The sequence below is a fragment of the Giraffa tippelskirchi genome, chromosome 8 (genome assembly GCF_054371585.1).
Source record: "Giraffa tippelskirchi isolate mGirTip1 chromosome 8, T2T-mGirTip1v1.2.pri, whole genome shotgun sequence".
In the NCBI taxonomy this organism is placed as follows: domain Eukaryota; kingdom Metazoa; phylum Chordata; class Mammalia; order Artiodactyla; family Giraffidae; genus Giraffa; species Giraffa tippelskirchi.
In genome coordinates, this window is record NC_137282.1 from 158,660,176 (window position 1) to 158,685,155 (window position 24,980).

Genomic DNA, 24,980 nt, shown 5'->3' on the forward strand with positions numbered 1-24,980 from the left:
CATAATCACCCTTTAACCCTCTTCTAAGAACCATGTTTTTATACTATTATTATTATTGGTAATGACATGACCTTGTTGCTTTATACTTGCAAAAGAATAAAATAGTTCTTGAGTTCTCTATTATACCGCAAGAGCATATATAGAAGAATCTAAGACCACCTAAGTTTGCTGTTTCTCATATGCATGTAGTACAAAAATATGATATATCTTGGGAGTAGCTAATGTAAAACAGTTGCTCACTTTGATTTAATGCTTATAAATTCTACTACGTGATTTGACAAACCATAATGGCCTGTTCTGATTCTTGTGTAATAGATGTCATAATCTATTGAATATGAGATCCTTTTAATTGAAGTTATATTATAAATGCCCTGCAATGTATATTTTAAAATCATTGTTCCAATTATCATTGATTTGCAAGTTTTTTTTTTAGACAAAGGCAGCATATTCAATAGAATTTTGAGTCTATGACCTATAAAATAACTGAATAGCCATGATGATTAATAATTTTTTTGTAATTACACTTACATATCTATAAATTAGCTGATCTGAAAGTTATCGTAAATATGCTCTTTTAGCACCCATGTGTGTGTTAGTCACTTAGTCATGTTTGACTCTTTGCGACCCCATGGACTATAGCCCGCCAGGCTCCACTGTCCATGGGATACTCCAGGCAAGAATACTGGAGTGGGTTGCCATGCCCTCCTCCAGGGGATCTTCCCGACTCAGGTATCAAACCTATGTCTCCTGCATCTCCTGCATTGCAGGTAGATTATTTTACTGCTGAGCCACTGGGAAAGCCATTATGGTAACACTTGTTAAGGTAAAGCGACAAAGAGCAGGTGGAGTTCACGTGATCTTCTTCTGGTGAACAGATGAGAGCATCGTGGAGGGGACTTTGAGTTCCGAAGACCCGCTGAGTTCCAGAAAGACTCTTGAACACTACAAAGAGGGTGGTGAAGCCCTGTCTGCTGACAGTGAGGAGACTGAAAGAAACACTCAGAAAAACGCAATTCTGCCAGGAAGTTCTTCATTGGAACAGGTCAGCACTGAAATCTAAATCAAGAAATGTAGAATAAGCTCCTTTTTGAAATGACAGTTGAAATATCAATCCTGCACGTCGTCTCCTGGTTTTAGTTACCAATGTACCACTTACTGACTTGCTCCATGACTTTCTGAGTCTTTCCCTCTGTCTTTCATAATACATTTTATGACACAGAGCTTACACTATCGTATCAATATCAATCCAAGCCCTTGCACAATTTAGTTTCACTTCACTTTTTAAAATTTCATGTTAGAGAAATCATTTCTAGCATGTGATGAAGTATCTGTAAGAAAACCTGAAACCAGCATAAACTTACTTGAAAATTAAGAAATACTTGGGCTCATTTGCATAAGTACCATATAAATATGTGAATAATCTCTTATTTTTGAAGTCACCATTAAGGGACTTGTGCAGTGTTGTGACAAGTGCCACGCAATCTTTAGCCTGTGGATCATGTTGACTTCAGAAATATCCTTTCTGTTTCCCTTACCTGCACTTTCTACTTTTGTGTAGTGTAGTATCATATGTTCAGGTTCACGAAGGAGAGAAAAAGTGTTTCTTCTGTGTAGTCACCTTATCCATTTCCAATAAAAATGAAAGAATCCCCCAAGTCTAGGGGTGTGTGTGTGTGTGTGTGTGTGTGTGTAGTTTTTGTGAAAGGTAAGTAGATTCAGGCGAAAATGGAACAAAAGTCTATCATAAAATAAAAAAAAAACTGTTCTCAATGATGTCTTTCAAAATAACAGGTTACAAGTGGAAATATTTTCAATTTTAGAATAGAGGAGAAATGGCTTAGTTTTGGGAGGTGTTCTCTAGTTTGGAGTGTGGAAATTCCATAACAGAGTTTATTTTCTTCATTTGTGCCTCTTAGATATGAATATCCTGGGCACATTAAGGTTGCAACTATTCTGAGTTTTCTCAGGTAAATGATCCTAATTAGCAAGTATGTGTCTGCACGCTCAGTCACTCGGTTGTGTCCAACTCTTTGCAACCTGATGACCTGTAGCCCACCAGGCTCCTCTGTCCATGGGATTCTCCAGGCAAGAATCCTGGAGCGGGTTGCTGTGCCCTCTTCCAGGGGATCTTCCTGACCCAGGGCTTGAACTCACATCTCTCAGGTCTCCTGCATTTTCAGGGAGGTTCTTTACCACCAGCGCTACCTGGGAAGCAATTAGCAAGTACGGTCTTTCCTATCACAGCAGGCACTATGCCTGCAGTGGATTGAATTGTATTCTCCTGAACTGCCTAATCCCTGGTAGCTGTGATGGTGACCTTGTTTGGAATTAGGGTCTCTGCAGTGTAATTAATAAACTGAAGATCTCCAGATGAAATCATCCTGAATTTATATGTTGTTGTTATTCAATCGCTAAGAACTGTCTGACTCTGTGACACCATGGACTGCAGGCTGCCAGGCTCCTCTGTTCTCCATTACTTCCCAAAGTTTGCTCAAACTCACGTCCATCGAGTTGGTGATGCTCTCCAAGCATCTCATCCTCTGTTGTCCCCTTCTCCTTTTGCCTTCAATTTTTCCCAGCAGCAGGATCTTTTCCAGTGAGTCGACTCTTTGCATCAGGTGGCCAAAGTATTGGAGCTTCAGCATCAGTCCTTCCAAGGAATATTCAGGATTGATTTCCTTTAGGATTGACTGGTTGAATCTCCTTGCAGACCAAGGGACTCGTAAGAGTCTTCTCCAGCACCACAACTTGAAAGCAAAAATTTAGATGATGTAAATGATCAATTTAGATGATCAATTTAGATGAATTTAAATGACTGAGCCCTAAATCCATTGACTAGTGTCCTGAAAAGAGAAAGAAGAGAGGGATTTGAGGATCTGAGCCAGAGACCCACGTAGGAGGGAAGCGACGTGAAGACAGAGACAGAGTGGAGTGATGCATCTACAGGAAAGAAGCACCAAGGACTGTGGCAGTCACTGCAGGCAGGAGAGAGGCTCAGTGTGAATTGTCCCCTAGAGCCTCACAAAGGAGCCAGCCCCTACAACACCTTGATCAGACCTCTTTCTGACAGAAGCTGACATTTCTGCTGTTTGAAGCCACAGAACTTGGAATAGTTTGCTAGGGCAGCAACAGGCAACAAATGCAAGTGTGGGGGACCCCATGAGCCAGGTTATGCATCTTCATGGATTGCTTTTTTTTATTGGAGTATAATTGCTTTACAATGTTGTATTAGTTTCTGTTGTACAACGAAGTGAATCAACTGTAAGCATACACAAGTCCCCTCCCTCTTGGACTTTACCTTTCACCCCTCCACCTCATCACACCCCTCTAGGTCATCACAGAGCTCTGTGAACTCCCTGTGCTATACAGCAGCTTCCCGCTGGCTATCTCTTTTATACATGGTGGTGTATAGATGTCAGTCACAATCTCCTGATTCATCCCACCCCCCCCCCCGCCCCGATGTGTCCATTCACTACATCTTCCTCTCTATTCAGTTCAGTTCAGTTCAGTTCAGTCGCTCAGTCATGTCCAACTCTTTGCGACCCCATGAATCGCAGCATGCCAGGCCTCCCTGTCCATCACCAACTCCCGGAGTTTACCCAAACCCATGTCCATCGAGTCGGTGATGCCATCCAACCATCTCATCCTCTGTTGTCCCCTTCTCCTCCTGCCCCCAATCCTTCCCAGCATTAGAGTCTTTTCCAATGAGTCAACTCTTCGCATGAGGTGGCCAAAGTATTGGAGTTTCAGCTTCAACATCAGTCCTTCCAATGAACACCCAGGATTGATCTCCTTTAGGATGGACTGGTTGGATCTCCTTGCAGTCCAAGGGACTCTCAAGAGTCTTCTCCAACACCACAGTTCAAAAGCATCAATTCTTCGTGCTCAGCTTTCTTCACCATCCAACTCTCACATCCACACATGACCACTGGAAAAACCATAGCCTTGACTAGACGGACCTTTGTTGGCAAAGTAATGTCTCTGCTTTTAAATATGCTATCTAGGTTGGTCATAACCTTCCTTCCAAGGAGTAAGCATCTTTTAATTTCATGGCTGCAATCACCATCAGCAGTGATTTTGGATCCCAAAAAAATAAAGTCTGACACTGTTTCCACTGTTTCCCCATCTATTTCCCATGAAGTGATGGGACCAGATGCCATGATCTTACTTTTCTGAACGTTGAGCTTTAAGCCAACTTTTTCACTCTCCTCTTTCACTTTCATCAAGAGGCTCTTTAGTTCTTCTTCACTTTCTGCCATAAGGGTGGTGTCATCTGCATATCTGAGGTTATTGATATTTCTCCTGGCAATCTTGATCCCAGCTTCTGCTTCTTCCAGCCCAGCGTTTCTCATGATGTACTCTGCATGTAAGTTGAATAAGCAGAGTGACAATATACAGCCTTGACGTACTCCTTTTCCTATTTGGAACCAGTCTGTTGTTCCATGTTCAGTTCTAACTGTTGCTTCCTGACCTGCATACAGGTTTCTCAAGAGGCAGGTCAGATGGTCTGGTATTCCCATCTCTTTCACAATTTTCCACAGTTTATTGTGATCCACACAGTCAAAGGCTTTGGCATAGTCAATAAAGCAGAAATAGATGTTTTTCTGGAACTCTCTTGCTTTTTCAATGATCCAGCAGATGTTGGCAATTTGATCTCTGGCTCCTCGGCCTTTTCTAGAACCAGCTTGAACATCTGGAAGTTCACGGCTCATGTATTGCTGAAGCCTGGGTTGGAGAATTTTGAGCATTACTCTACTAGTGTGTGAGATGAGTGCAATTGTGCGGTAGTTTGAGCATTCTTTGGCATTGCCTTTCTTTGAGATTGGAATGAAAACTGACCTTTTCCAGTCCTGTGGCCACTGCTGAGTTTTCCATATTTGCTGGCACATGAGTGCAGCACTTTCACAGCGTCACCTTCTAGGATTTGAAATAGCTCGACTGGAATTCCATCACCTCCACTAGCTTTGTTCGTAGTGATGCTTTCTAAGGCCCACTTGACTTCACATTCCAGGATGCCTGGCTCTAGGTGAGTGATTACACCATCGTGATTATCTGGGTCATGAAGATCTTTTTTGTACATTTCTTCTGTGTATTCTTGCCACCTCTTCTTAATATCTTCTGCTTCTGTTAGGTCCATACCATTTCTGTCCTTTATCGAGCCCATCTTTGCATGAAATGTTCCCTTGGTATTTCTAATTTTCTTGAAGAGATCTCTAGTCTTTCCCTTTCTGTTGTTTTCCTCTATTTCTTTGCACTGATCTCTGAGGAAGGCTTTCTTATCTCTCCTTGCTATTCTTTGGAACTCTGCATTCAAATGGCTATATCTTTCCTTTTCTCCTTTGCTTTTCACTTCTCTTCTTTTCCCAGCTATTTGTAAGGCCTCCTCAGACAGCCATTTCACTTTTTTGCATTTCTTTTCCATGAGGATGGTCTTGATTCCTGTCTCCTGTACAATGCCACGAACCTCTGTCCATAGTTCATCAGACACTCTGTCTATCAGATCTAGTCCCTTAAATCTATTTGTCACTTCCGCTGTATAATCATAAGGGATTTGATTTAGGTCATACCTGAATGGTCTAGTGGTTTTCCCTACTTTCTGGAATGCAAAAGTAGGAAGTCAGGAAACACCTGGCGTAACAGGCAAATTTGGCCCTGGAGTACAGAATAAAGGACTAAAGCTAATAGAGTTTTGCCAAGAGAACGCACTGGTCATAGCAAACACCCCCTTCCAACAACACAAGAGAAGACTCTACACATGGACATCACCAGATGGTCAACACCGAAATCAGATTGATTATATTCCTTGCAGCCAAAGATGGAGAAGCTCTATACAGTCAGCAAAAACAAGACTGGAAGCAGACTGTGGCTCAGATCATGAACTCCTTATTGCCAAATTCAGACCTAAATTGAAGAAAGTAGGGAAAACCACTAGACCATTCAGGTATGACCTAAATCAAATCCTCTCTATTGCTGCCTTGCAAATAGCTTCTTCTGTACCATTTTTCTAGATTCCACATACATGCAGTAATATTCGATATTTTTCTCTTTGACTTACCTCACAAAGAAGACAGAGAGATGGTCAAGAGGCACATGGAAAGATGCTCAACATCACTAATTATTAGAGAAATGCAAATCAAAACTACAGTGAAGGTAGCACCTCACATTGGTCAGAATGGCCGTCGTCAAAAAATCTACAAACAATAAATTCTGAAGAGGGCATGGAGGAGAGGGGACTGCACTGTTGGTGGGAATGTAAATTGCTACAGCCTCTATGGAGAACAGTATGTGCCTGCTCAGTCACTTCAGTCGTGTCTGACTCTGTGCGACCCTATGGACTGCAGCCTTCCAGGCTCCTCTGTTTATGGGATTCTCCAGGCAAGAATACTGGAGTGGGTTGCCATTTCCTCCGTCAGGGGATCTTCCCGACCCAGGGATCGAACCTGCATCTCCTGCACCTCCTGCAGTGCAAAGGTGAATTCTTTAACGCTGAGCACCAGGGAAGCCCTGAAGAAGAGTATAGAGGTTCCTTAAAAAACTAAAAGCAAAACTACTATATGACCCAGGAATCCCACTACTGGGCATAGATCTTGAGGAATTTGTGGCTATTCTGACAATACTTTGCATCTTTATCAAGACAGGGCTCTCAGAAGTCACTTAGGTGAAAACAAATGCATGACTCTGTCTTCTCATATAAGCCTTTTTTAAACCATTATTTTTCAGATATATTTTCTGATACGTTGACAGTTCAACATTTCCATTTTTTTTTGTATGTGTGGTGCCATGGTATATATTTCAACTTACTGTCATTCTTTAAAGAACAAGCACATGGATTCCTTTAGGATATGTAGCTGGTGGTTTTTATATCCTCATCCTGTGAAAGACAAGCCGAGGAGCGGAAAGCTCACCCGCTGTGCTGTGTGGAGACTCCAGCCCAGGATCTAGGAGCTCAATGAGAGCAGAACTCAAGGCTGTGTGTTTACAGTATGTCAGTATCAGGAAAGAGTAAAACATATCCATGAGACTCTAAGTGCTTCACAGATGTCACCGTTACTCCCTTCTAACAACAAAATTTACGATCTTCTCTATTTCTTTTCCTAACCTATGTGTCTTAAATTGTGTGAAACGTGACCTAGCCTGACAATAAATGACCAAATGAAAAGGCATGCACTCATGGAAGAACACACGGACAGATGCTACGGTGGTGGGAGGCTGAGCGTTGGAGTCAGAATTCTGTGCGAGAGGCGGATGCTGTGGCACTTGAAAGGTGCAGGATCACAGAGAAGGGATGTGACTTTCCTGAGCACGGTTTCCTCATCTGTACATGAAGGGCAGTGTGATCTGCTTTAGTACATTTTTAGCAGGATGAGATGAACATCTAGCAAGAATCCAGCACAAAGTAGGTGCTCATTAAATCGCAGGGGGACGAACGAGAGAAAGCATTCTATGGTCCCTTCTCAGCTCGCCATGTTCTTACCCTCACTGTGTCAGAAGTTTCCTGAACACCCTAGTCAGCCTTGTCTGTGGGAAAAAGCTTCAGATCTTGTATTAGAGCTCGTGGTGTACCCTTGGTTTTGATATTTGTATGACCTTGAACCTCTGTGTGAAATAGGGTAGAATAATTTGAACAACGCATGTAGCTGTGGTTAAGGAGATGTGTCCACGTGCCTGGCAGTTGTTCATTTTATATATTTGTCCAGACTGTGACCTATTCATACTTTTTATTGCCATTGGAGTGGTGAACTGATACGTAAAAGAAGTCAAAGTGTTTAAATGGAGGTGGGGGTGATCCTGACTGTGGTGCGTTGTTAGGTGTATCCACACACGCTAGGGAAAGGAGAACGGAAGTAAGGTCTCCAATGTCATTTTTCATGGGGACACTAATCCCATCTTGGGACCCCCTACCCTCTCCACCTAGTCTAAATCTAATCATCTCCCCAAAGTTCCTTTTTTGATTACAATCACACTGGGGAATAAAGTTTAAACGTGTGAAGTTTGAGCGAACACAATTCATTCAGAAGAGATCTCCTTTAAAAAATGCTAGATTTTCATGAAAACTTTTCTACATAGATCGTAGCTCATGAAAAATTCATTTACCCTGTGTACTGAAGAATGTACTTGTTTCAGAAATGTTTCGGCTGAAGTGCCTCTAATGGCTGAGTGCTTCGTTTATTTTAGGATAGAGCTTTGAATGGGAAAGAAGCCTGGGGCTGAGAAAGAGCTCTGCTCAGAGACGGGTGGACTGCCAAGGCTCTGAGATGTATTCCTTCTTGTTTGTTGGAGACCCAAATGCTTCAAAATATATTCCTGGAAGAAGATTTTGACATGCACTTTTAGGAGGAACAAATTAAAATAAAACTGCTTATTTTATGGCTAAAATTTAGAGATTTCCTTCACTCATTTGAGCTCACTTCACTCATTTGCACCATAAAAATTCTGGGCCATTTATCAATTTTGAAAGGATAAAATCTCTTGAAACATGTGGTGAATAGGTACCATTTGTTTTGCTATTTAGATGGCTCACTTTGGGTGTTTAATCAATCTGTTAGGATACAAAGTGGTACCAGGGAATACAGTTTGAAATGGAACAGAAAATAAATTTATATTCATGTAATTGAAATTTTCTAGGAAAAAACAATGATTTGACTCCAGGTTTCTCTAACTGGAAATTTATATTACCTCATTTCCAAAGAATAGAAAGGTGAAATGTGTGTGTGTGTGTGTGTGTGTGTGAGAGAGAGAGAGAGAGAGAGAGAGAGAGAAAGACTGACATACCAGTGTCGATTTACATATCAGTGAAACTGCTAAAGATTCATTAAAATGAAAAAAAAAAAAAGAAGGTATATGAGAAAAAGATCTTAGTAAGAATGTTTTGATGCTGTGTCCCATCTACCAAGTTCATCAAAATGTGAGTTCTGTGTAGAATTTGCAGAAATCCAAGGAAAATATCAGGGTGCTCAAGCCTCTAGACCCAGTATGTTGGGTATATTTACAAAAACCTCTCAGACAGGAAGTTAGACTGAAGGAGGTCTCATTTTCAATATGTCTGCATAACACCAATAAATAGTAACAAAAGTTATATCTGAATATGGAGAGAAATAGCCTTATTTAACTTTCACCTCCCATATTTTTTTTTTTCTCTAATACATGTGCTGACCACAATGCTCATTAGTGGTAAATATAAAGGAGTGACTGTAAATAATAATTGTAGTTATACAGTGCCTTTGATCAGAGCACCTCAAAGTTTTCATGACTCATTAATCTGTGAAATACATCAGTGAAGTATGAAGGTGTCAAGGATTACTACCCTCCTTTTGTAAGCAGAGAAACTGAGGCACTTGCAAAAAACTATCAAGGTCATTCAATGATTTAATGAGAATCAGGGACATGATCTATAAAGCAGATCTAATTAGAGCAAAGACAAACAGGGCTCAACGGAAGCCAGTTGCTTCTGTGAAATTGCTGAGAAACTTAATGTACTGCTTGGAAACAACATTGCTTTAGAAGACACGCTTTTTATTTAAGTTTTCATTTTGAGTGATTTCTTCCATTTAGTGATGAAGACCTCTCCACAGCTTCCTATTTAGATCACTTAATAGTGAACCATTTCCCTGATATTTCTTTGGCTTGCATTTCTTCTACATGAAGAAAGAATATGGGGACTTCCCTGAACTTCCAGTGGTTGGGGCTTCACTTTCCAATGCAGAGGTTGCAGCTGGGGAACTAGAATCCCACCTGCGTCGCGGCCAAGGTACAGAAGCAGTGTTGTAACAAATTCAATAAAGACTTAAAGAAACAATGTATTTCTTATGAAACAGCTTAAGTTAATTACTAATAGAAAACATGAAAATAATTTTTACGTATATCTATACATGTCCATGGGCTTCTCTCATAGTTCAGTTGGTAAAGAATCTGCTTGCAATGCAGGAGACCCTGGTTGGATTCCTGGGTGGGGAAGATTCCCTGGAGAAGGGATAGGCTACCCATTCCAGTATTCTTGGGCTTCCCTTGTGGCTCAGCTGGGAAAGAATTCGTCTGCAATGTGGGAGACCTGGGCTGGATCCCTGGGTTGGGAAAATCCGCTGGAGAAGGGAAAGGCTACCCACTCCAGTATTCTGGCCTGGAGAATCCCATGTACTAACTCCACTGGGTCGCAATGAGTCAGACACGACTGAAGGACTTTCACCTTCGCTTTCTTTCATACATGTCTACGGACTTCCCAGGTGGTGCTCCTGGTAAAGAATCTTCCTGCAAATGCAGAAGACATAAGAGATGGGGGTTCTGTCCCTGGGTCGAAAGGATCCCCTGGAGAAGGAAGTGGCAAACTGCTCCAGTAGTCTTGTATGGAAAATTCCATGGACAGAGGAGCCTAGAGAGATATAGTCCATGGGGTCGTAGAGAGTCAGACATGATCAAGCACACATTGCTTACTTATACATGTTCACATCTATCAACGTTTGAAAGTGAAAGTGAAATTGAAGTCGCTCAGTCGTGTCCGACTCTTTGCGACCCCATGGTCTGTAGCCCGCCAGGCTCCTCCATCTGTGGGATTTTCCAGGCAAGAATACTGGAACGAGTTGCCATTTCCTTCCCTAGCGGATCTTCCTGATCCAGGGATTGAACCCGGGTCTCCCGCATTGCAGGTGGACTCTTTACTGTCAAATATCAATCTGTCTGTTATCAATTGATTTTGAAGCACTACTCTGCAGAAAAGTATTGTACTCTACTTCGCAATTCCCATGTAAATGAATGTTAAAAGGATAAATCCTGAAATAATATTTTTTTTTTTTTCTGAAGCCAGCTTCTCATTCCAACATGACAAATCACATTTTCTTGAAAACTAACCTCGCTCATAAAACAACTCATTGTATGGTTTCTTGAAGAAAAAATATTACTTTTTTTACACGATTATTTTTTCATTGCTCTTTCACTCTGTTGTTCAGTCGCTAAGTCGTGTGTGACTTTTTTGTGATCTCATGGACTGCAGCACGCCAGGCTTCCCTGTCTTCCACTGTCTCCCAGAGTTTGCTCAAATTCATGTCCACTGAGTCAGTGATGCGATCCAACTATCTCATCCTCTGTTGCCCCCTTCTCCTCCAGCCCTCAATCTTTCCCAGTATCAGAGTCTTTTCCAATGAGTCAGTTCTTTGCATCAGGTGGCCAAAGTATTGGAACTTCAGCTTCAGCATCAGTCCTTCCAGTGAATATTCAGGTTTGATTTCCTTTTACCCTATTATGGTTACTTAAATTTTCAAAGGTTTGTGCTGTGAGACCCCATCTAAAAGGGAATAGATTACCTTGTTTGCACACACAGAGAATTTTGTATTTTATATCTTTCTCTCTATCTCTGTTTCCTAGTACAGTTGACCCTTGAATCATGTGAGGGTTAGGGGACCTTCAAGGAGTGGAAAATTCGTGGATAAATTTATAGTTGGCCTTTTCATTGCTGATTTCATATCCTAGGATTCAACCAACCTTTGATGGTATAGGATGTATTTATTGAAAAAAGAATCTGCATATAAGTGAACCTGAGCAGTACAAAGTCCTGTGGTTCAAGGGTCACTATATACACAGACCTTCAAGACTGCCCTTTTTAAAACATTTTTATTGGAGTATAGTTGCTAAGACTGCCCACTGACTTTGTTATTTGGCTGACCATTTACTTTTCTTATATTATTAGTATCTGTTTTATTTTTATGACACACCAAGACTCTCTTATTGTTATCTACAGTGCTTTTCAGATAAAACCCAATGTCACTGGTTGTTTAAATGTGATCCATCAACCTCTCTTAGGATACTTGAGGTGCTAATTAGAATGTACATTCCTGGGTACCCACACAGACCTACTAACTCATAATCTCTGGAGAAGGAGTCAGAATGGATAAGTTTAACACAAACACGCTAGGAGATTTTATCCACATTAAACTTAAGACCTTTCTTCATCTTATAATTTTAGATAGTACTTCGATAGCACTCACCATGTGCCAGGCATTGTTCTAAGCACTTTATATATAATAACATTTAATTCTCATATACAATTTTGAGAGGTTATGGCTTTAAAAACAGTATCTTGCTAAGATACTGAATTCCTATTCTCCACATATATTTGTAATATCCTGATTGTAAATGAGGGAACACAACACCTATAAAATACGAGGCAGCATTTCCTATTTAACTTATAGGAAGTTATAAAAGTAGTATAAGAGTTCCTGATGACCCTGCACTCAGATTGAACTGCTTTTTAAAAATTATCTGGTGGATTCATGTCAATGTATGGCAAAACAAATACAATATTGTTAGTTAAAAAATAGATAAATAAACTAAAAAAAAAAGAAAAAAAATTATCACTAGAGTGGTAAAATTATGAGATTTTTTTCCCCGCCCCGCCCCGTGGTAGAGTTAATTCATTCAATCTATCCTTGAGTCCTGGCCATAGTTGATGGGATATTTTCAGAAAAAATTTTGTATTTATTTTCATTTTTCAGGGTTAGTTTTCATTTTTAGGGTCTTAAAATTTGCTCACTAATAAGTTCTCTCAAGAAAAACCAACACAAACTTTCCCCCAAGCACATTTTGGGGTGCGTTTGTGCTCAGTCATTCAACAGTATCTGACTGTCTGGGACTGTATTAGCCCTCCAGGCTCCTCTGTCCATGGTTCGGGGATAAGCAAGGACATATGAACATGGACGTGGCGTTAAATGATATTATTTTTTTAAATATATTGAAATTAGCTGTATTGAGTACCAGGCATTGGGTCAGGAATTTTTGATACCTTTTTTTTTTTTGCACATAACCATGGGAGAGAGGTGTGATGATTCTCATGTTTTAGGTGAGGAAACTGAAGCCACAAGCTTGTTATTCTTTTCTCTTTGTTAACCCAGGACTCTCAGATGCCCCTGTACCCTTTCCTTGACTTCTCAAATTCTCTTTCATTCCATTCTTTGAGGTGGATACATAGCATTTTGCTGTAGGAGGTCACAGGTACGTACTCTTTCCATCCCTTGTATCCATGGATTCTTACATTCCTCTGTGGCTTTCCTTTAGGGTCATTACAACTCGAGTCTCACATTTGAGAGAACTGATGAAAATATATTTAAATAGCATGCCATTTAAATTATTTTTTAAAAAGCAATTTTCCACTGTAGATTTAGAAACCAACAGATCTATTTTAGCCAGCATAATTTCTGATTAACTAATTTAATCTGTGCAAAATTACATAAGCAAACCTGAAACAAGCCTCCATCAATTTTCTTGCCTTTGGATGTAACGTAATATTTTCAAAAATGAACCAAATAGAGTAATTAGCCCCCAGGCAGAGCAAATGGCTCTAATAGCCATCTCCCACACATTTCTATGGTGGAAAGACTGAAGATGAATACAGAAATGGGACAGCCCATGGGTTATAGGCCTGCATGTACCCTATTAAGGTAACGGTTTGGAATATTAATACCTAGGGTTACCTCTTCAGAAGTTCAAGGTAAGAGAAGAGAATTCTATCTTCCCTTTAGGCTGCCAAAATCTCTTTTCTGATCAGTTGTCTGATTTCAACAGTCCAGGGGTGCTTCCCTGGTGGCTCAGTGGTAAATAATCTGCCTACAAGGCAGGAGACCTGAGTTTGATCCCTGGGTGGGGAAGATCCCCTGCAGAAGAGAATGGCAAGCCACTCCAGTATTTTTGCCTGGGGAATCCCATGGACAGAGGAGCCTGGCAGGCTATAGTCCATAGGGCTGCAAAGAATTGGGCATGACTTTCTGACTAAACAGTAACAATATGATTTCAACAGTGCTTGAAAGTGAACAGACTTTCTTGCATTGTTAATAGAGGGTCACTTTCTGCACTAATTGCCCTCAGGGAGAGAACCTTGCCAGCCTAAGAGATTACAGAGTGATCAGTATGAAAATACCAGGGGAGTATTGTTTGAATAGCGCTATAGGTGATTCTGAAGTGCTGCTTTCACGGTGCTGTGATGGTGGTGAGGTGATGGTGTCAGGGGCTGTCACTCCCTCCACAATTAAGAAACACTGAATTAAATAGTATGACTTCATATAAGAAGCTTTGACTAATTTGATGAAAGTGATTTTGATTCAATGTGTATATTGTATTGTAAAATATAGAGAAAAAGGCAAAGCAATTTTCCAGGGGAAGAGGTGTCCCTGATGGTAAAACTAACTCATCCTTCCTTACTGTGGGTTGTCACTCTCCCCTTCTTTTTAAATTCCCTATTTTCTTTATACAAGGCTTCCCTGGTGGCTCGGTAAAGAATCTGCCTGCAGTGTAGGAGACGCAAGTTCAATCCCTAGGTCAGGAAGATCCCCTGCAGAAGGGAATGGCTACCCACTCCAGTGTTCTTGCCTGGAGAATCCCATGGACAGAGGAGCCTGGCGGGCTACAGTCCATGGGGTCGCAAGAGTCGGACACGATGGAGCAACTCACACTTCTCTCCCTCATCGTTGTGTTGCGCGTAGTTCGTCAGCCTCGTCCAGCTTTTCTTCATACACCATTCGAGACCAAGTGTTTGCTCCTTTTCCTTATTTTCATAATCTTTTCAAGAACTAATTTTTTATTTTTCTTGATTTTGTCTAGGACTCATTCAATTTCTCTTTAATCAATTCCTTTCTTTATCTTTATTATTTCCTGTTATTGTATCACCCCATGATGTGCAAAGTATCCCAACTCCCATCCCAAATTTACTTCATCTCTAAAGGCTGATGGTGCCATACACACACACACCAAGAGGATGGAGGTTCCTTAGCAAACTAAAACTAAAGCTGCCATATGATCCAGTAATCTCACTCTTGGGCATATATTCATAGAAAATCATAATTTAAAAAGATACATGTACCCCAATATTTATTGCAACAATATTTACAATAGCCAAGACATGGAAGCAACTTAAATGCCCATCAACAGAGGAATGGATAAAAAAGATGTAGTACATGTGCACAGTGGAATATTACTCAGCCATAGAAAAGAATGAAATAATGGCAATTGCAGCAACCTGGATGAATTTTGAGATTTTCACCCTAAGTAAGCCAGCCAAAGAAAGACAAACATATGATATTGCTTATATGTGGACTCTTAAAAACTGAACTTATATACAAAAGAGAAATAAACCCACAGAAAATAGAAAAAAAAAACACCTTATCATTACCAAGGAGAAAGGCAGGAGAAGGATAAATTAGGAGTCTGGGATTAAGACAGGCACACTACTATATAGAAAACAGATAACCAACAAAAATCTACTATATTGCAGAGAGAACTCTAGTTAATATTTTGTAATAACCTATAAGGGAAAAGAATCTGAAAAAAAGTAGATGTATATTGTATGCGTAGCTGTATATTGCTGTACACTTGAAACTAACACACCATTGTAGGTTAGCTACACTTCAATTAAAAAATATTTAAAATTAAAAAGAAAGTGGAAAAAAAGAGGATATGACAAGGCTTATTACTCATGTAATGATGCTTTTTGGGAAGAGCAGCTCAGGCTTACAAGTGGCTTGAGAAAGCAGGGGGTGGAGATGGTTTGGCTTTTACTATGGCTAGGTGGCAGGGTCAGAGTGAGGTTTCTATGAGCAGCAGGTGCTGTATGATTTGAACTTCCTATTGACACCGAGGTGGGAAGTGTCTGGAGTAGAAGAGGAGCTTGGGGTGGGGGCTGAGTCTTGTTAATAGTCAAACATCAAAAAAGGAATCAGACTCTTGAGTACACCTGCATTTGCTTACTTTGGGGTTAATTTGCTTTTTTTCTTAAATGTCTTAAGGTAAAAGCATACATCATTGATTTTACATATCGTCACTACAATGTAGACTTTGAATGCTGTAAATGTTCTTCTCTGTATTTCTTGGCTGTATTCCACTAATTTAGAGATGTTATGTTTTATCATTTAGTTCAACATATTTTTCAATTTCTCCTTTGACCTCTTATTTACTTTTCCTTGATTGAGAGGAAATCATTTAAGAGTGGAAACACATTTAGGGAAGCAGTGATGGGGGACAGATGAAGTTTGGAACATAATTTTTCTATTTGCATTTCTCATTTCCATGATCAAAGAGGTAATGAATAAAGTAAGTATTGGAGAAAAATAGCTGGAGACTTGTTGTTGTTGACTTGCTATACACTAAAGGTTGATCATAAACAGGAGGAAATCTCGTAGTATAATATTAATGTTGTTTAAGCAGGAGCAGAAAGTTTTGTTGGTTTTTGAACTTGCCAAAGGGTTTGGACAGTCTAGGTCAGACCAACATCTGGAGGCAGCGTAGGTAAAAGAAAGTTCAGGAACTTACAGAGTAGAGAGAAAAGTCCAGAATATGTCAGCAACAGCACAGTAACAGCTGACTCCAAGAGATAAGGTACTTTGTTTGCTCTTTAAATTTTGCTTTACTTTATGAAGTGAAGTGAAAGCCACTCAGTTGTATCTGACTCTTTGCGAGCCCATGGACCGTGTCCATGGAACTCTCCATGGCCAGAATACTGGAGTGGGTAGCCATACCCTCCTTTAGGGGATCTTCCTAACCCAGGGGTCGAACCCACATCTCCCACATTGAAGACGGATTCTTTAACCAGATGCATTTATGAATCCAGTAGTCAACAGACATGAATTACTGGCCTTGTGATGTTAGCAATGAGTTAATTTTTAAAGGCACACTTATACAGATGAATTGTGAATGTTAGTTCTTGGGTGGTCTGTTTCCTTGGATGATAGCACTCTTCTGTTTTTATCCATCTTTAGTGTACCACCTGAGGCAGTGATGACTGAGCCATCCCAGGCTTGATTCCTGGAAGGGAATGGCTGGTCTCTGTGAGGCTGTCGCAGTATCTCTAGATTGAAGAAAGATGTGGATTAACCAGAAAAATAGGAACGCATGTAGGAATCAGTCAAAATATCTTTAGGTAAAACAGTTGAAGACATTTAGTCTATTGTTTTCAAGACTATAAGCCAGACGAGTGGGCTCTCTGCCGTGTGATAAAAACAGAAGAAAGAAATTCACCAAGTTACAGAAGAACGTGCTTGACTGGGAATCCTGCTACGTCACGTTCCCCTTGTGTGATCTTAAGCACAGCCTGTTTGAAGATGTTCTGTAGCTCAGTGTTCTTATCTGGAAAACAATGGGGATGATCCTCGCCTTCTTCCTTCATAATGTTATGAAAGAGAAAGGCGAAAAAGTTTCTGTAAGTGTTTTTTTTGACTAAAGTGCTATATAAAAGTCAGTTATTATTAGTGTGCTGTTTTCACTTGTAAAGCTTAGCTTCTGGATTCACTTGTGTGTTAGGGGAGGTTCTTAGAAATGATATTTGGTGATATGAGATAGAAGTGGGAGGTGTGAGATGCTGTGAGAGCACATCTCTGGGGGCGGAGAGCCTGGGGTATGAATCTCAGTGATTCCATGTCCTGCTATGTCATCTTGAGCAAGTTAACATCTCTATGACTTAGCTTTTTGTTTTCAGTCTGCAAAACAGGGACTAATAATAGTTCTCACAACTTCTGACAGTTCAGCTAACAAAGATGAATGAGCTGGGAGCATTTGAATTATTGCTTAAAATTTTAATGCACTCAGTGTCCCAAGAGGATGGTCAATAAAGTTGAATTAATTAATTATTTTTGGAGAAATACAACTGTGGACATTCCATTTTCTATGATTCTGTCATCCTAGATCCAATGAGATTATTATGTAATGAATTGGAACCAAAGGAGCTTATTGAGTGCATTTTGCATGTTAATTTTGCTTTAATGCCTTTGGTTTAGATTTTCAAATACACACACATGCATGTGTGTGCTCAGTCATGTCTGACTCTGCAACCCGATGGACTAACCCTCTAGGCTCCTCTGTCCATGGTTGGGGGACTGTAACCCACCACCCTCCTTCCTGAAAGAATTGTTAATGAAATTGTTAATGAAAGTAATACACAATAATAATGAAACCTTTAAGATGAATGACCTAAGTGCAAACAGAGAGACAATTATAGAGTCAAAAAATGAACAAGCATGCTTGAAAAATCCCCATAAATATACTGCTAATAGAAAAAAAACTATAAATTTATAAATGTTAAAACAAGCTTCTCCAAACCTTGTTTTTCCTTTATATTAAGTACCTTCATTTCAGGAAATATATTTTTTGATAGTAAAAAGACTGCCTAGTAGATGGCTTTTTGACATCTAAAATGTATTTTTCCTCTTGTTGCCTCTTCTTAGCTCCAATATCCCTAAGGTAATTACTGTGGGCTAAAATTTGCATCATCAACTTTTGTGAATATGAAAGAAGAAAGTGTACATAATGAATTGAATAATTCATATTTAAAGTCCTTTCCAACTTTAAAATATATGTGTGTATATATATATTTCATGTAAAAATATATCACAGGTTTATCAAGATTTTCTAAAAAGAACCTGAAGCATTGAATCTAATATATAAATCAGAATATTATATATTGAATCTAATACATATATTAGATTCAATGCTTCAGGTTCTTTTCAGAAAAAAAATATATATTAGTTTAGGTTAAAAAATTATTAGCTATGACTCCATCCCATTTTATTGTTCAATAAGACTTCACAGATACAACAAATTTGCTAAGATGATGAAGAGCCTTTAAATTATTACTATGACCACGTGCCAATTATTTTATATCTGTTTAATGTTTTCTTTCACAAGTAGGAAATATCTATGAAGAAGGTTCAAACAGAGAACATGCATAAGAGACTCTGGTGTCTAATCCTTCCCTCTTGAAATTTATGTTTTAAAAACATGTTCTTAAGTGGACTAACAGGTTTCCCAACTGTATTTTCCTCTCTTGGATCTGTTCAATAGGGAGAACTAATGAAGCAGGACTATTTTAGAGAAATAAAAAACAAAACCCCCAAAATTATGTCTTTAAGGAAGTATACTTAAATTATGCCAAATTTAGGATAATAATCATGAAGTCACGTTGTTTGGGACTCCTTGACCTAACATTCCATGCTGACAACCTCACCTCAATTTTCAATACTTTAGAAGATCAAGTCAGAAATAAAATACATAAACTTCTTCCCATGACTCCAGTTGCCCTGATCAGTTCTAGCAGCGCTTGGTGAAGCAGAGCATTATGGGTGCCCGTCTCTTACTAAAGGCCACTTTCTGTTGGCAGCTTCATTATAAGAAATAACTGGACATCTTAGTGGACACACCTTAGAAGAGGGGAATTCACAAATGACTATGTTCGTTTTGTAAGGAGCACGCAGCATCAGTGAGAAAAATTTAACCTCCATTATGCCATTAAAAAATAAAAACAGCAAAAATCATCAATGTTTAATGAGATGTAATCCACTAAGGTTAATGGAAGACCAACAAAGCCTTAGGTGGAATTACATGAGCAGAGAAATCACCCGCTTCAATTGAAAAGAACAGAGAGAGGACAATATAAAAAGAGGTCTTTGGATTCCACAATTCTACTGGCAGGAAACAGGGTCAGAAAATCACTTAGAAGCAAGCACGTGCTATCTTTCATGAAAACAGGAAGGAAGATCCAGAAGATAACATCGAGAGCCCAGAGAACAGAGCTGAGAGCCACAGGGAGTTATTCTCAGATCTTGAGGCTTAATCAAGGACTTTCCAACACTTGTCTGGATTTCATAATCGCTGTAGAAGCACGAGTCTAGCCTTCTGTTATTCAAGCGTGCATGAGTGGGTGCTAAGTTGCCTCAGTCGTGTCTGACTCTTTGCAAACCTATGGACTGTAGCCCACCAGGCTCCTCTGTCCATGGGATTCTCCAGGCAAAAATACTGGAGTGGGTTGCCATGCCCTCCTCCAGGGGATCTTTCCTATCCAGGGATAGAACCTGTATCTCTTATGTCTCCTGCAGTGGCAGACATTGTTTTTTTTTAACCACCACTAGCTGTTATTCATACCTTTGTGTAATTCCTTCTAACACTGTACAAGGAAAATTGATCTGTATGAACAATGGCATACAGTGGAAGCGGTGGAGTATCATTTTCAGGATTAGGTTATAAAGGACTGTGGCTTCCATCCTGAGGTCCCTCTCTCTCTCATCATTCATTTTCAGTCAATACATTGATATTTGCCTGTATGGTACCTTCTCAGAACATCTGGCAGAACGTTTTAATAGGATTACTATATATTACAGTTTTCAAGGGAGAGTTCTGGGTTATGCCTGTTGTCCTAAAATAATTAAAACCTCCCCTTGACTTCAAAATGTCCCAGATTGAATCATACATTATATGATCACAATTATTATTAACATCGCTAGCATCCTAAATATTTAGCCACATATCCATTTCTGTCTTGTTAAATTGTACTATTAAAGGGTGTGTGTATGAGAGAGAGACAGAGAGAGAGACAGAGAAATAGAAAGAAACAAAGCTGTGTTGGTATCCCCAAGGCATTTCTCCTTCTTTTGGTTATATCATTTACTACCCTCTCTACCTTTTTGGCCAAAAAGTAGCTAATCAGACTGAGAAAATTCAGATTCCATAATAAGATGGTTTGTTGTTCGTTGTTTAATCATTAAGTCTTGTCTGACTGTTTTGTAACCCCATGGACTGCAGCCTGCCAGGCTCCTCTGTCCATGGAATTTCCCAGGCAAGAGTAATGGAGTGGGTTTCCATTTTTTCCTCCAGGAGATCTTCCCAACCCAGTGATCGAACCCACATCTCCTGCCTTGACTAGTGGGTTCTTTACCACTGAGCCACCTGGGAAGTCCGTAAGGCGGCTACTATTGGTATAATTCCCATGTTCATATTTGGAACCTAAACCTAAGCCTCACCCTGATCTTGGAAAAGTCAGCTTTTACATAGATGTTCAAGTACATTTTGAATATCTTATTTTTTTTTTTTTACATTTCTGTTTTCTTTCATGCAGGATTTGAGATTTGATGGGGAAGGACTCAGTGAATACATTCCTATGTCATGTTTAAAGAGCGACAGAACATTTGAGAAGTACGTTCCCTTAGTGGTACATTTAATGTGTTTTATTTTCCTGTTTGTTTCTTTTGGTATGGACTAATTATGGGCTAATCATAGGTGACAGGCACCCCTTAGTTTGATTCACCCTAAGGTTCCGGTTTGTGAGGCCCATGACCCCATTTCCTCCTGGGATGTATCTGTGCTTTTTCGCTCATATAGGACAGTTTGGGGAGGGGACTTTCAATCTTCCAGAGACTATCCAAATCCCTGATCCAGGGTAGGAGCTTCTAAGATTGGGACGTGGCAGTTTCTGCCCCTGCATCTCAGATCAGGAGGTGCAGGAGCAGTAGGTACAGGTTCAGAGGTTCTCAGAGGGGATGGTCTCCCGTGGAAGCTTGGGCTTCCCCCTCTTTGACTATGTGACCTCCAACAAGATGTTGAGGAATAGAACTTTACTCAGCGTCAGCTTTTCATCAGTGAAGCAAGAATAATAATACCTTGGTGGATTATTTTAAGGGTTAAATGAGATAATAAATATAATGCATTTCAAAGAATGCTCTGAGCATGAGAAGCACTAAATAAATACTAGTTAATACTGTGGTTCACAACAGGGATCAATTTTGCCCCTAGGGGACATTTAGCAACAACTGGAGATATTTTTGATTGTCATGACTGGACCTAGGGGGGAAGCTGTTAACAGCATCTAGTGGGCAGAGGCCAAGGATCTTGGTAAACATTCCATAATGCCCAGGGAAACAAAGAATTATGTGGCTCAAAATGTCAACAGCATGGAGGCTGAGAAACCTTGTTATTCATCAGTGCTGTTTATTCATCGCCATTTTACTGAACTCTTAATCTTACTAGTAGTGGAAATAAAGTATCATCTGACACCTGTCTATGAATATTATTCAGTACTTGAAATAATAGGCCATATGGGCAGGGTTACATATTGCTGAGATTTCCTTTCAATACTCAATAAGGTATAGAAAAGCATGCCTACTACATGCTACATTTCTAGTGGTAGGATTTTACCCCCAAATAGCCAGGGACGTTGACACCATATTATATGTGAGAGAAAATTAATTATAGGCTAACTTATGGTCATGAAAATTGGAACTAACTTAAATATCCAACAACAAGGGATTATTTAAATAAATATGGTAGACACTTAAAATTAAATACCAAGTCATTGCTAAAAATGTGTACTTAAAAAATTAATCTCCTGGAAAATATGTATAATGCACAAAGTGAGAAATACAGGTTACACAGTATTTACAGCATCAGCCTCATTTCGTAAAAGAAAAACAGTGAGTCTCGGGACCTAGCTGTGAAGAATTCTCATGTTCAGTTGCTCAGTAGTGTCCGACTCTTTGCGCCCCTACAGACTGTACCCCGCCAAGCTCCTCTCTGTCCATGGGATTTCCCAGTCTAGAATACTGGAATGGTTTGCCATTCCCTTCTTCAGGAGATCTTCCCCATCCAGGGACTGAACCCACGTCTCCTGCATTGGCAGGCGGGTTCTTTCCCACTGAGCCACCAGGGAAGCCCTAGCTGTGAAGAATAGACCTCCGTATTTTACCAGTGTTTATCTCTGGGCTGAGGACTAACGAGTGACTTTGATGGGGGTATTTTTATAAAATTAGATTTTATATCGTGCACAAACATACATGTATATTTATATAATTACAAAATTGATAATAAGAGCTGTAAACAGGAGAAAAAAGAACACTGTGCTGCAAGTTCTGATTCAAAAGCAAGGTGATGTCTGGCTCCTGGTCTAGAGTATGAGGACTCCAAGGGGCCACAAACCACTAGACTTATCTCTAGGTAGCTGACATCCTGTTGGAGCTGTTTATTAACCTTTTGATGTGCATCGCATTCCTTTTTAACTAAGGAAGGTATTTTTAGAAACCCTGTAATTACAAAGAACTCAAATCACAACTGAGAACTCTGCTTTCTTACCCCGTTTAGGATGATTATCATGAATTCAGTACATAATTATTTAGATTAAGTTTTTAGGATATTTCATGAGGGCTTTATATTTTTTTGCCATGGGAACAAAGAAAGAAACTGAGGGAGACATTTCACTGTGGTTTACATAACGTATCTGATGTTTACTAATGAAATCGGTTTACCTTCATAACTGTATAATAGGGCCATTACAGACAATAGATACAGTAGTTTAAAAGTAATAAAATTTACAACAAAGTGTATTTAATTTGAAATTGAATTGCCAGCAAATGGGTGTCCTAATGAACTCTCGTGTCAATGTAGCTCTAACTAAATTAAGGGGAATCATTTCTATCCCAGGAAACTAAATCAGTTGTGAGATCCAAAAAGGCCATTCCTCTGGTGGAGGGGCTGTCATTGTCACAGATGGCCCTGCTGATGGAATTAAGCTTAAGTCAGGAGAAGTGAAATGCAAGATCCTTCTTAATTCAAATGAATGTGGAAATGCAGGCAGTTAGGACTCATGAAGATCGGGAAAAAAAGAAAGAAGAAAAAAAAAGGTGATAAAGAAGAACCTCAAATCAAGCCAGTAAATGTTAATAGGAGGAAAAAGCTTGGGGAACATTTTGAAGCTAGACATAGATCTTGAAGGCTTCCCAGGTGGCACGGTGGTAAAGATCCCATCTGCCAATGCAGGAGACGTAAGAGATGTAGATTCAATCACCAGGTCAGGAAAATCCCCTGGAGAAGGAAATGGCAACCCACGCCAGTATTCTTGCCTGGAGAATCCCATGGACAGAGGAGCCCGGCAGACTACAGGCCATGGGGTCACAAAGAGTGGGACATGACTGAAATGACTTAGCATGCACGGATAGATTTTGATCTCCGGACGTTGTATTAAAAAAAATAAAAAGATTGTGTCATATCAGCTATTCATCTATTTAAATAATTCTTCCCCATGGTTTCTCCAACAATTCATAAGATTGAAGGGGTGGTGATAGAAAAGGAAGCAGTAACACATTTTATCAAGTATTGGATCTGGTACTTTCCAAAACAAGTCATATTTTAATTGTTGGAAGATTTTTAGCTCATATGTTGTTGTTTAGTTGCTAAGTCGTGTCTGACTCTTTGTGACCCCGTGGACTGTCCGTGGGATTTCCCAGGCAAGAATACTGGAGTGGGTTGACATTTCTTTCCCAGGGTATCTTCCTGGTCCAGGAATGGAACTTTTGCATTCGTGCATGTTAAGTCGCCTCAGTTGTGTCCCACTCTGTGTGACCCTATGGACTGTAGCCTGCCAAGCTCCCCCATCCATGAGATTCTCCAGGCAAGAGTACTGGAGTGGGTTGCCTCGCCCTCCTCTTACAGAGAGTCACATATTTTATAGGGTCTCATTTCAAAAATGACTCCCCTCCCTTCTTGAATCCACTGTGGCGGGCTGTTTCTCTGACTCTTGTTATTCCGAGAAAATGTGCAAGTGATACATCAGATTGTGTGTTGTATCAAAGGCGAACTTTTCCACTATCCGCCACATCGATTTCTCTCCTTTTCAACTCCCCTCTTACCATATCTGGTACAGAACTACAAGTCAACGAGCAGTTGCAGATCCAAATGTTTGTGAAGCAGGCGGCGTAGCCAAGCTCGGTACCCTCCCAGAAGTAACCCACCAGTCAAAGGGAGCGGCGTGGCCTTGGCCCCACTGGAAGGTGAGTTTCTGGAGACTTTTTCCCTCTGATGTAAAGAAGTTAAATCTAAGGTCAGTTTCATTGACTCCCTTTCTTGTTGTGTCTTTCCTCTTGCAGGACCCACCCTTTAGAGAAACAGAGTTCTAGCAGGTTTTTAAAAAATTAATTAATTCCTTTTGCTCTTTGGCCCAGCCCCGTGACATGTGGGATCCTAGTTCTTCGACCAGGGCTTGAACCCACACCCCCTGCAGTAGAAGCTTGAGGTCTTAACCACTGGACCTCCAGGCAAGTCCCTAGCAAGTCTTAATAACTCATTTTGAGGAGGGTTCTATGCTGAAATAGAATCGCTAAAAGGTTCCATTGCGAAGCCACTGGAATTCCTTGAAACTGGGTCCATGGAGCCAGGCTGGGTTCTCACTAGACAATGAGGCCGACTTGCCACCATGC

General features: G+C 40.1%; 1 protein-coding gene across 1 annotated transcript in view; it reads left to right on the plus strand.

Annotated features, from left to right (window-relative positions):
- Positions 1-24,980, plus strand: part of LOC145519051 (uncharacterized) — a 238,044-nt gene that overhangs the window by 42,152 nt on the left and 170,912 nt on the right. The window contains 2 exon segments of the mRNA XM_081524284.1: positions 876-1,042; positions 24,357-24,554. Coding sequence (XP_081380410.1) covers positions 876-1,042; positions 24,357-24,554 — 365 coding nt within the window.